Source organism: Pteropus alecto, unplaced genomic scaffold (genome assembly GCF_000325575.1).
Source record: "Pteropus alecto unplaced genomic scaffold, ASM32557v1 scaffold8, whole genome shotgun sequence".
NCBI classification, from domain to species: domain Eukaryota; kingdom Metazoa; phylum Chordata; class Mammalia; order Chiroptera; family Pteropodidae; genus Pteropus; species Pteropus alecto.
Window position 1 is genome coordinate 24,832,105 of NW_006494609.1, and position 11,852 is coordinate 24,843,956.

At 68.7% G+C, this 11,852-nt stretch overlaps 1 protein-coding gene across 1 annotated transcript in view; it reads left to right on the forward strand.

Annotated features, from left to right (window-relative positions):
• The first annotated feature begins 6,009 nt into the window (after positions 1-6,009).
• MTA1 (metastasis associated 1) overlaps positions 6,010-11,852 on the forward strand; it is a 23,211-nt gene continuing 17,368 nt past the window's right edge. The window contains exons 1-3 of the mRNA XM_025042134.1: positions 6,010-6,145; positions 6,475-6,858; positions 9,831-9,898. Of these exons, the coding sequence (XP_024897902.1) occupies positions 6,010-6,145; positions 6,475-6,858; positions 9,831-9,898 (588 nt within the window). The remainder of the gene's footprint in view (positions 6,146-6,474; positions 6,859-9,830; positions 9,899-11,852) is intronic.

Genomic DNA, 11,852 nt, shown 5'->3' on the forward strand with positions numbered 1-11,852 from the left:
CGCGGCGCTGATCCTTCTGGGCCTGGCGGCCCCCTCCGCGAGCAGGAGCACGTGGCCCTGTGCGGTGCTGGCTGCTCCCCTCTGAAACAGGAGTCGCGGGGTCGCGGGGGTCCCTACCCGGGTCTGCAGGGCTGGCCGCAGTGCTTGGGGCAGTGGGCCCTTTGGGGATGGGGACCCCCGGGCCTGGGCCGCGTTCCTCGCCCAGCCCAGGGCGCCTGAGAGCTGCATGTGTTTGGGGGCTTCCCCAGCAGGATCCCTTGGGGGTCCTCAGCAGCGCGCTTCCAAGGCACCCCCAAACTTTTCCCTGCCTCCAGCACCCCAGAGCAGCAGCGAGGTGCTTTGCCAGGGTGGGAGACAGGCCAGCGGCCCCCTGCCCCTCTTAGGCCCTGATGGGACTTGTGCTGGCCTGGCCCAGGCCCTGGCGGCTTTCTCCTACTGGGGCCCCGGGAAGCCCCCAGCCTGGGGCCTTGTCCCTCTTGGTGGGGTGGGGGCTCTGGGACTCTGTGGCCCTGCTTTTCCATGGGATTCCAACCCCATCCTCCGGCAGCTCTTCCCCAGGGAGATGGGGGCCCGTGCCCACTTTCCGCCAGCGCCCACCCTTGCTCGCCCACCTTTGGCTGAGCGTGTCCAGCAGGAGCAGCACCGGCCTCCTTCCCAGGCCACTTCTGCCGCCTCCCTGGCCAGCTGACCCCTGGGTGTCCAGGGTGCCTGCCTCCAGCCAGCCAGGCCCCCAACTGAGCAGTGGGTCCGCCAGCACCTGCCAGCACTCGGGCCTTCCCCTGCCCTCAGCCTCAGGTTACTGAAAGGGGGCCGGCCCCCCACTTGGCAGCAGGCCCCTGCAGGTCACACTCAGCAGGGGTGCAGGAGTCCTACAAGGGAGAGGGCCTGTCCATCTCCCACCTGGGAGGCAGGAGTGTCACCATGGGAGGTGCTTTGTCACACACCTTTGGGAAGGCCCCATTACCGCCACCCCCAAGGCTGACACCCCCACCCTCAGGTGCCCAGCTCGGGGCTCCTCCTTGCCTCTGTGCACTCCCATGGGTCACTTTTTGCAGCGCAGCCCCCCCCCCCCGTGCGAGGCCCAGTGGCTTCTGCTGACAAGGCCTGGTGGCCCCCCGCCCACCCGCTGCTCCCCTGAGGTCACCATTCAGAAGGCCGTCAGGCAGCCACAGCCTCACCCTCCCACCGCAGTCTGAGTGTTGGCCGAAGGAGTGACCAGAACAGACACGTGGAGGCCGGGGAGAGGCAGGGTCGGCCGGGGGCCCAAGGCCCACAGCCCTGTGCCTTCACCCCTGCCCAGGCAGGGCTGCAGCAGGCCCTCTACCACCTGTCTGCGGGGGCTTGTCCCCAGGGGAGCCTTCCCCACCCCACACAGGCTCTGGGCCCTGGACCCCAACTCGGGGTCCCTCCTCGGCGTGTGAACTATGTCGCTTGGCCTTCAGGTCTCCTATGGGCTGAGAACTCGGCGGGGGCCTGGCCACCCCCAGAGCTTCCCTGCCTCAGCTTCCCGAGGTGTGGACAAGGATCTCTGCCCTGCGGTGGCTCCTCCGGGGGAGGCCTGGCCGGCCCCCGGTCTGCCCGTGCCCCTGTGAGGGTGTCCTGGAGTCCCACCCGGGAGCTCGTCTTCAGTGGCGCTCCCTGTCGGTCCCCGTGGGAGAAGCTGCATCTAGCCCTGGTGTGTGGTCAGGAACCCTGAGGGCTGTCCCTTGGGTCCTGCAGGGCTGGCGGTCACAGTGGGTGGGGTGGTGGCAGGTCAGCATCCTGTTCTAGGTGCTCCTTGCCCGGGGAGGGGCACCAGGAAGACGGGCCCCTTGCCCTATGTGGGCTGTGGCCTGGGGGAGCCCCGCAGGGGCGGTCTGGGAAGGGACCCCCATCGTTACTGGGCCCCAAGAGCAGCCTTTTCCGAAGGCGCCCGACTCCGCAGGACACGAGCTGAACTGGGGTTTCGGGTAGACGGTCTCGGCACAGGTGCGCCCCAGGCGCTGCACGGGACACGCCGGTGTGGGAGCCTGCGGGAGTCCGCCTTCTCTGGGCATTCGGTTTACCTGGCGGGCTGTCTGCAGGGCAGAGGCCTGGCCGTGGACAGAGGCCTTCTGTCGGCTGCGGCTGTGGGCGTGGCGGGCAGGCAGGGCCGGATGTGGGTGGCAGGTCAGGGTCTGCGACCTCTGCTCGGCCCTGTGCTCCCGAGGGCCTGCCGTGGGCACTGTCCTCTGCACGTGCCGTGCCCAGGTGCCCGGCCGATGTTTGGCCACGCGTGTGACTGACAGGCTGGAACTGTTTCCCGCAGGTTTTTCTTTCTTTCTTCTGCTGCAAGAACTTAACACCCGTTCTTTTGGGTGGTTTGCTTTTTTAAAAATATACTTTGAGAAAGTGACAGGAACACGCCCGCATGGGGCCCCTCCCCCCGGCCTGGGCTGCGTCCGCCGTGGGGAACGCCGCTCTGTTCTGTGGCTTATTCTAAGCTTTCGAGCAGGGATGCGAGTCCCCAACTTTAAACGTGCTCGCCTGGGGCCCACCCAAGCTGCCCCCGCACGTTGGGGCCCTAGGCAGGGCGTGGGGTGTGGGGAGCCCCACAGGGTGGCTGTGCCCACTGGGGCCTCCTGGTGGCTTTGAGAGAAAAGTTGGGCTCTTCAGCTCTTGGGTTTTAAAGAAGCAGCTGTCGCTCAGGAGCCCTTCACGCCTGGCCCCGGGGGGTGGGCCCCTCGGGGTCTCTACGGTGCCTTCCCAGGCCGCCAGGTCACATGGACTCGCCGGCAAGAGGGTGCCCCCTCCAGGCTGCCTCCCGCTGAAGTGGGGGCGCACCCCGCCAGTTTGTGCTCCGACTCCCAGGAAGAAGCACCCTGAGGCCCCAGCCCCAGTGTGCCTGCTCGGGGCTGGGACATCCTGGACTGTCCTGCCCCGGTGCCCACAGCCCGCGGCCCTGCACCCTTGTGTGCCTGCTCCCGCCTGGCTGTCTTCAGGGCAGCAGGTGTACCCGCATTTTCCTGGGTCTGGGCTGAGAGGGCTCTACCCTGTGTGTCCATGTGTGGCCCGCAGGTGGGGCCGCTCTGTGCCCGGTCCCTCGAATGCCTGCTGCAGCTGGTGGCCTCGGGCGCCCACGGGACGCACACTCGCCGGGCCCCTGCAGCGCCAGGTTCCTTCCCTGCGGTGGGACACCTGGGGACACCGCCTGTGTCCGCTCGCCCTGGGCCCGACCCCCCCGACCATCTCCAGCCCCTGCCCCGGGAGACGGTCCTCCTGTGGAGCGGCCCGTGCGCCTCGCCCGCCCGAGACCGCTCACGACTCCATGCGGTGGGGTGAGCGCCGGGGAGGCCGGCAGCCCGGCCCTGCGCTCCGGGAGCCTCTGGCCTCCGCGCCTCCGCCCGGTGTCCCCGGCTGCCTTCCACAGGACTCCCCCCGCCCCGCGTCACCCACACGCACGCCCAAGCGGGGCCTGGCCAGGCTCAGGATCCCAAGTCCCTCGTGGTGATGAGGGGCTGTGTGCAACAGGGACTCCCACCCTCAGGGCACCCCTGGAGCTCGGGGTGCCTGCTTCCCTGCCCCTCGCTGCAGGTGGGGTCACCGAGGCAGGGTGTGTGGGCCCCAGGCAGGGTGGACAGTCCGGGCCACGCTGGGGCGTGGAGGCCCCGGGGTCACCTGTGGCCATGCGAGGGGACCAGGGCCAGCACAGCCTGGCGGTGCTCTGTCGGACGGACGTGCTCCCAGCGGGGCTGGGCGTGGGCCCACGGCCCGTCTGCGTGGCGGGTGCAGGGCCATGGGGGACGGCAGGGGATGGGGTCCAGGTAGGGACTGTTCTGTCCCTTCATCTAGCAGCCGTGTCCAGGGGGACGTGGGGTCACTCGAGCCGCCGTGCGGGGGCGGGGCCCGGCATGCCCAGTTCCCACATGACAGGACGCGAGTCCCTGCGGGCGAGCGTCCCTCTCCTGGCCTGTCCGGCCTGCATTTGCGCCCGTTCCGGATCTTCGTTGGAGACTTCGCTGTTGAAGGTGGCCTTGCGCACGCACTTACGTGCCCTCGGTGTCCGGGGCGCTCGGAGGCTGGGTGTGCCTCCCCGAGCACCGTGGGCTGCGTGAGGTCCTCTGAGCCTGAGCCCCAGGCCGGTGTCCTGAGCTCGGTCAGAGACTCGGCTGTGTGTGCCGAACAAGGCGTCCACCAGAAAGCCCCACAAGACAGTGACGCGCCCATCGGCGACGAGGATGGACCAGGGGCTGGTGGCGCCCGGGCCTGTGCCCCGGGAGCGATGGCTCGTGCCCGCCGATGCCGGCAGAGCCGGCACACCCCAGCTCAGGCTGCGTGGACAGCAGTCCAGGCCTGGGCCGTGTGCTCGAACTCGAAAGCGCATGCTCGCCTCCAGGAGCAGCTGACCGGTGTCCCCCAGTGGCCACCACGTGCTGCGTCCTGGCCCCCGGTCACCCCCAGCACGTGGCCCTTCCTGTCCGCACGCGTCCACAGGCGAGCCAACTGCAGCAGGGTTGGTCCACGTTTCCCCAGGGACGGTGCTGTCGGGAACGTCTCGCGTGTCCCTCGCCATCTCCCCGCCCCCGTGTCCTCGGTCAGGCGTCCGCACGCGTCTTCCCGGTTCTCCGAGCAGAGCTACGCGCTTTCTTCTCGTTGAGTTCTGAGGGTTTGTACTACATCCTGCATTCCATGTTTGGGCCCTTTATCAGATGTGGTTTTTTGCAGACTTTTCTTTTTCGTGATTTGTGCGTTCTGTGTATCTGTGAAACCTGCCTGACCTAAGGTCACGAAGGGTTTATTCTCTTTTCCCATAGAACTTTTACGTTTTGGGGCTTTACTCCGACGTTTGTGACCCCAGAAGTCTGTCTTCGTGGGAGGCGGAGGCGAGGATCGGGTGTCTGTGTTGTGTTTTGCTGTCCGGTTGCCATTGCTCGTGTCCGACTGCTTTGCCCGGTGGCCCCCTTCTCCACTGGTCTGCGTGTGTCCCTCTGTGGTACAGGCGGCCAGGCTGCTGTGACTTCAGCTTGCGGGCGGGTCACGGTGGCCCTCCAGCTTTGTCCTTTGAAAGCTGTTCAGCCTGCCCGCGAGCCCGGGAGCTGGCAGTCCGGCCAGCGCTGAGTCCTGCCACACAGGAGTGGCACGCTGCGGCCACTGCCCCTCACTGCGCCTCGCAAACTGAGGATGGCCGACAGAATCGAAAGAGGGTCCTTTACGCTGTGTGAAAGCCACGTGGAGCCAGGGGTGGGTGTCCGCGGTGGCTTCCCAGAGTGCCCTGCCCCCACCAGGGCGTGCGGTCTCCAGCACCACGTGGCGTGTGCGGCGTCACACCCTCGGCTGACACGGCGCTGCAGCTGTGCCGACGGCGCACGGCGTGCGTTGGCGCTAACGCAGACCCACCTGGCGAGAAGGGAACGGCCGGAGAGGGCTGCTCAGAGTGCGTGTCATCACAGGGTCGGGGCCCGTGGGCCCGGTCGGAGTGTCTGAGGAGCTCAGTCTCAGCCGAGCGGGGAGACTGTGCACCGAAGGGAACACGCCAAGCCGTGTTTGCAGCCGCTGGAGAGGAAGGAGTGTGTGGGGAGGTCAGCTGCCGGGGGCAGGAGTGGGGCCCGGGTGCGGGTCCTGGGGGCTGTGGCCAGGACCCCGGCCTCGGCGAGGCGGCAGCGTGCCCAGTCCTCTGGTTATTGAACCAGCCTGCGGGCTGCGTGACACCCTGGGCCAAGTGCACTGACTTCAGGGCAGCTGGGGACACTGGCTCAGTGCAGACCGAAGTGGAATCCGCTAAGATGTGACGGGGACTTCAGGTGAAGCTGACTGGGCTGCCGTGGCCCCGACGGCTGGTGATGTGTGATCTCGGGGCGTGTCTTGGCAGCTGTCCCCGGAGGAGATGGTTAGAGGCAGTGACGGTGCACCTGCCGTCCCCATGCAGGCGGTGCCACCCAGGCCGCCAAGGGCCGGCACAGGACGGAGTGGGGAGGGCACCTCTGAGCTGGACTATCCGTCTTCTGACCTCGGGCCCGGGCACACCTGGGCTTTAAGCCTTCGGGCTTCGGGATGGGGACACTGCAGCCCTCCAGGCTCAGACCGAAGCACACCAGCCGCTGCCCTGGGCCCCGGGCCACAGACTTCGTACCTCTGTCACCACGTGAGCTGGTTCTCGTGACGACTCACATGTCCCACGTGGGAGCAGGTGCGAGGCACTGAAGGCCTGTCTGTCATCACCCACGTGGGACTCGCTGGTGCTGTTAGCGGAAGGCGTTCGAGTGTGTCACCTCGGAGCCAGCCGTGTCGGCAACGAGCTCCGCCTGCCCTCGGACCTCACTGGACGCCTGGCTGAGCCCCACCGGCCTGCGCAGCGGTCACGCGCGGCCACGTCTTGTGCTCAGACGGAGGGCGGAGCAGCCGGCGGTGCAGGCGGGTCTGCCGCGGGCACGTGGCCCTTCGCGGACCCACCGGAGACTGTGTGCGGCGGCGTCACGCGAACGTGGGCTGTGGCGGGTCCTTCCGGCGACGGATGAGCTGGGCTCGCCAGGCGCTTCCTGCGGCCGCCTCGCTGCCGCGTGACGGCACAGGCCACGCGTTCCGCGCTCGCCCTGCGGTTCTCGTGGGCCTTGTCGCAAGCGCACAGGAAGCGTCTCCTTCCGGACCGCCCACCGCCAAGGGCCCCACACGCACGGGGACCGGCTGGATCCGCCGTGCGCCCCAGGGTGCGCTCGGCCGGGGACCATCCCCGGGCTCTGTGTCCCCAAAGCCCCATAGGAGCCACGGCAGCCACGGTCGCGGGTCACGGCCACAGCAGCAGGCCGGCAGGGGCCAGGCGCACGCGGCCACCCCTCTGCAGCCCTGGGCTGTGCTGCGGGAGTGTGGCTCCCCCGGCCTTCACGTCCAGGGCGATTGTCCAAGGTGGGTTGCGTTGTCGTGACTGACCACCGGTGTGTCTCGCCTGGGTCACTCCGTCTCCAGCCCTTCGAAGGTCAAGCTGACCTCTGGCCCCAGCACAGATCACATCGTTAGCGCAGACTGTGGGGCCCCAACCCCAGGGCAGCCGCTTCAGAGCTTTGAGGGGCCTCCCCGAGCCACGCGAGGGCCGGGCTTCCTGGACCATGCAGGGCGTGGGCGGCCGGCCAGCCGCGCTGCCCTTGACCGCTCGCACGGTGCAGTCGGCGAGGGGGGCCCCTCCCTGCGCAGCACGCCCCCCATCCGGCTAGGCGTCCGCGATGGGCTCCACGGCAGAACCACGTGCAGCAGGTGCCGGCCGTGGCCCACGCGGTTCTCGTCAGCACAGCAGCGCCCGGAAGGTCGTGCTCGTTCGCTGCGCTTCGTCTGGCTCCGTGGGCAGGAGCTGGGGGGCATGCGGGCCGGGGGCTGCGCGTCCGCCTGGCCGTGCCGCGTGCTCTGGCACTTGGGTGGGTGGCCCTGCCCCACTCCTGCGCCCTGCGGCCTTGCTGAGCCTCAGACGTGGAGTCTGCAGCTCTCCAGAGACCCCGAGTTTCCACAGAAACGTGTCCGCACACGTGGTCGCTCTGTGCTCTCCACTCGGCACTGTCCTCCCCGCCCCACTCACCGGTGGCCAGCCTGCGAGGGGCGCAGTGCCCTGATGGCCACAGCCTCCTCTCAGGGGGTGTCCCGGGCGTGGTCCGCTGTGCTGCTCGCCGTGGGTTTTCCGCAGCTGCCTCCTGCCAGGCCGGCGTCCCCTGCTGCCCGTGGTCAGCGCAAGCGGTTTCTCGGAGCGTGCGTGGCTGTCGTCAGGCGCGTGGCTCTGCTGAGACGGTCGGTCACCCGGCTCTCGTTGGCTCAGTCGCCTCGATTTTCAGTGTCGGAGCAGCGTGTCCCCAGAGGACCCCGGGGCAGGCCGTCTGTCCCGAGGAGCCCGTGGCGGCCGTCCTGACCGGTCGCTGGCTCTGCTTCGTGGCTTTTTTGCGGACTCGGCTCCGCGTTCGTGAGGTGTGGGGTGGGCCTGTGTGCTGGCTGCGGGGTGGGTGGCGTGGGCCCCGCAAGCCAGCTGGTGGGTGTCCCCTCCCTTTCTTTCTGGGAGAGGCGAGTGGAACCAGTGTTTTGTCTCCCTTGGGTGCTGGTGAAGCCGTCTGGCCTGGAAGGTCTCCCTCTTTCCTTGGCGGGCTGTCAGGCTCCCCCCCAGCCCCGTGCGCCCCGCTTCCGCCAGGCTCAGCCACGCCCTTCCTGCGGGAGCCTCGCGCCTCGGGGCTGTGATGGTCGTGTGCCTCCCCCTGCTGACGTGGGTGGGGTCTGCCATCCACGGCCCCCCGGGGGCCCCCGCGTGTCCTCCCTTCTCTCCTGCTTGCCGTCGGCTCCATGTTTGCTGAGCCGTCAGTGCTGGCACTGAGGTCCGTCTCCTCGGGCATAGACGGTGTGTGCCGCCACGTAACTGCCACCGCGGCTGGGGACAGCCCGGTCCCCCAGGTCCCGTGTGGTCGCCCCGGCCCGCCCCGGCCTCAGGCGCCACACGCAGCCGTCGTGTGTGTGACCCGCAGAGCACCGGCGCCCTGCGGGGACTCTGCCGTTGGACAGATGGACAGACGGACAGACGGACAGACGGAGTCCCCGCGGCTCCGTCGGTGGCCGCTGGCGGGGGGCTCCGGGTCGGTTCCAGTTTGGGGCGTGCGTGGGCCGTTGGCTCGGGTGTGGTGTGGTTTTTATCTAGTCCTTTGGGGAAAGCTTGGGTGACGGACACGAGAGCTTTTAGCGGAAACCGCTTTACTGCAGTGTCGTCTACACCGGGTTCAGGGCAGCGCCCCGTGGGGATGGCTCAGTGGTCCCCGTGTTTTTACGTGTTGCGCAGCATGGCCATGGTGTCCGCTGAGAACGGCCCCTCCCGGGACGCCGGGGACCTGTGCGAGCCGCCCACGGCCTCACTCCCGGTCTGGCGGCTCACGGCAACGCCCGGCCCCCCAGCCGCGTCCTCAGCCCAGGCCGGGGCGGTGTCACCGTATGCGCCGCGGGTGTGCCCGGGGGTGTGTCCTCGTGGGTGCGCACCGCAGACGTGTTCTCACGGGTATTTGCCCACAGGTATGTGTGTGCCGCAGGAGGCTCCTCCACGGGGTTCGGGCAGCTCAGCGGGGACCTCCCGTGTGGACAAGGCCAGCCGGGGTCCTTTGGCATTTGCTGGCCTTACCGCAGTTTGCCACATCGGGGCCTTGTTGTGGGCGTTTGGGCCACATCCAGGCTTTACCCAGATTTCAGCTGAGGCAAATGTCTGGGGTCCCCCGTGGGCGGCAAGGGGCAGGGGAAGGCCTTCCTGGTGCAGGTTGCTGGGGACCTGGGCCAGGTGGCAGGCAGGCTGGCAGCTGGGCGGCCTTGTGGAATCCTGGGCTTCCCACTGTGGGCCTCTCGGGAGTTCCTGGGAGACTGCCAGCCCCCCCTTGGGGCCTGTGAGAAACAAGAGCACGTGGCGTTGGTTTGTGTACACCTGCCAGTCGGGGGCGGTGGCCTCTGGGCCTCCCGGTGCCGTGCCGGCCTCACTCAGCCCAGGGAGGTGGAGGGGTGCTGGGGGGCGTGCGTGTGCAGGTGCCTGGGTCCGGCACCCTCTGGTGTCTGCCACGGTCTCGGGCTGGTGCTGTCCTGGCCCCCGGCCTCTGCTAGGAGGGTCAGAGCTCCTGGGGGCAGCTGGCCTTGGGACCGCAGGGCGGGGAGGGCTGCTGGCCCCTGCCACCTCGTCGCTGGCTTCCCCTCAGCACCGGCCACGTGGTTCTGGCTCCATCCTCTCCCTGCAGGCGTGGAGGCCTCAGCCCCTCCCTTCACGCCTGTTCCCTGCCGGAGGGCGTGAGCGCGTGCGGGGTCGGGTCCCCCGGGCTCTGGGGCGGTGGCAGGCTCGCGTGGTAGTGCCTTGCTGTTGGTGACGCTGCCTTGCCTGTTTGCAGACTACGTCTACTTCGAGAACTCGTCCAGCAACCCGTACCTGATCCGGAGAATCGAGGAGCTCAACAAGGTAGCGCACGCGTGGGTGGGTGTGCGCGCACGTGTGGGCATGCGAGTGCGTGCGGGTGTGAATGCGTTTGTGGGCGCGTGTGCACACGCCTGGGTATGCAAGTGTGTGTGCACGCGGGGGCGCCCACTCTTCCCGTGGCTGCACCCAGGGGCCACTGTCACCGGTGAGGCGAAGCGCTCCCCCAGCCTCTGCCTTGTTTTCAGGAGCTGGGGGTGGGTCACGGACCAGGCCCTCTCTGTTCAGACCGTCAGTAGCTTTGTCCCCAGGGTCGGCTCCCTAGGCCTGGGTCTTTGCTGGGCTCACTCGAGGGACGTGCTCGGCGGGGCCTGAGCAGAACAGCAGTGTTCAGAGGGTCTGGGCTGGACGTTCCAAAGACCAACCACACACCCGGGGCCTGGGCAGAGGGGCCTCAGCCTTGGGGTGGCTCCTGTCACCCGCCTCCCTTCCCCCGGCCTAGGCCACCCCCCACTTTCCTCCACGCCGGCATAGGCTGCGGTCGTGCCTGTGAACGGCGCCCAGAGCCCGCTGGGCCAGGGCTGGTGGCCTCAGGTTCCAGCTCTGCTCCTTCCACTGCTCGGCCAGAGCTGCCAGTCGTTCCGGCTGGGCGGTCCCTCAGGACCCTGCTGGCCGCAGGTGTGAGCCACCCTGCCCACCTTGTGCTGCCGGGTGGGACGTGCTCCGGGCGGTGCTGGAGCGTCCCCTCTCCTCAGGCGTGGCCCCGGGCCCTGCAGCTCCTCCCCTCCCCTCCCAGAGTGTCCTTACCTGTGCCAGTGACCAGTGACGGGGTCCCTGGCTGCGCCTCTGAGGCCGTGGGCTTTGTGGCAGCATGGCTTGGAGTTTGGGACCAGGCCGGGATAGGGGGGAGGTCAGGATCCCCCAAGGCTCAGACTCAGCCGCCGCTGAGCCCCGACCTGTGGCCATGCTCTCCGAGGGCCTCCGGCTGCAGCGTCTGCCAGCAGCGTGGGCATGGGGAAGCGGGGGGCCTGACTCCCCAGCTTGGGCTCCCAGAAGGCCCGGGGCCAGGCCCAGAGGCAGCAATGTCGTGGCAGTGGCCGGAACATCCCACGAGGCCACCGCGCAGTGGAGCCAGCGCCCGGCTCACCATCTGCCCCAGGGCCCGCCGGAGCGCGGTGCCCGGCGCCCTCGACTGGGCCAGCAGCGAGCAGTCAGCCATCTGCACTTCGGGGTGTGCTGACTGGGGGGCGTGAAGAAACCGGCGCAGGAAGCTGGGATTCTCCACGGTGGGGAGGCTGGGGAGGGCGGGAGCAGACGGCACCCACGCCCTGGGCGGCCGAGCCGTGCTCCGCAGCCCTCCAGCCTCCGCGTCGGTGTGCCCGGGGTGCCTGCCATGTCCTCGTCACAGCCGGGCCGGGGTTCAAGAACCGGGGGACCTGGCGGGGCAGGGGGTGCTACCAGCGGTGAGACTCCGGGGTTCTAGGGACGGAGAGCAGGGGAGCTTCTGCAGGCACAGTGACAACACGCACTCTCACCCATGACACCCCTGAAATGGTCGGAAAGCGGGGCCGGGGCCCACAGGAGCTGCGGATGCAGACGGGCCCCGGCGGGTGCGGGCCGAGGGCATGGAGGCTGCCGGAACGGGGTCGGCATGGGGCAGGTCCACAGGGCCCCCTGGCCGGGCTCTGGGCTCCGGGTGGACGGCCAGCAGTGACACTACGCCCCCCGGGGCTCCGGGCTCTTGTGGCCTTTTCAAGGGGTCATTGAATTTCCTCCTTGGAACTGGCCCTGGACGTGTGTCGCGTTTACATTGTCACTGGGAAAAGCTAAAGCTTCACGATACTGGAGAAGGTGGTGGTTGGAAGGAGAAGGCGGTGGGTCTGGGAGCAAGGAGACAGACAGACCCTGAGGCGGCCGCGGGGGGCCCGAGGCCGGAGAGGAGCAGAAGGCGCGGCCACAAGAGACTCCGTGGTCCCAGAAGCTGCCTGAGGCGTCCGGC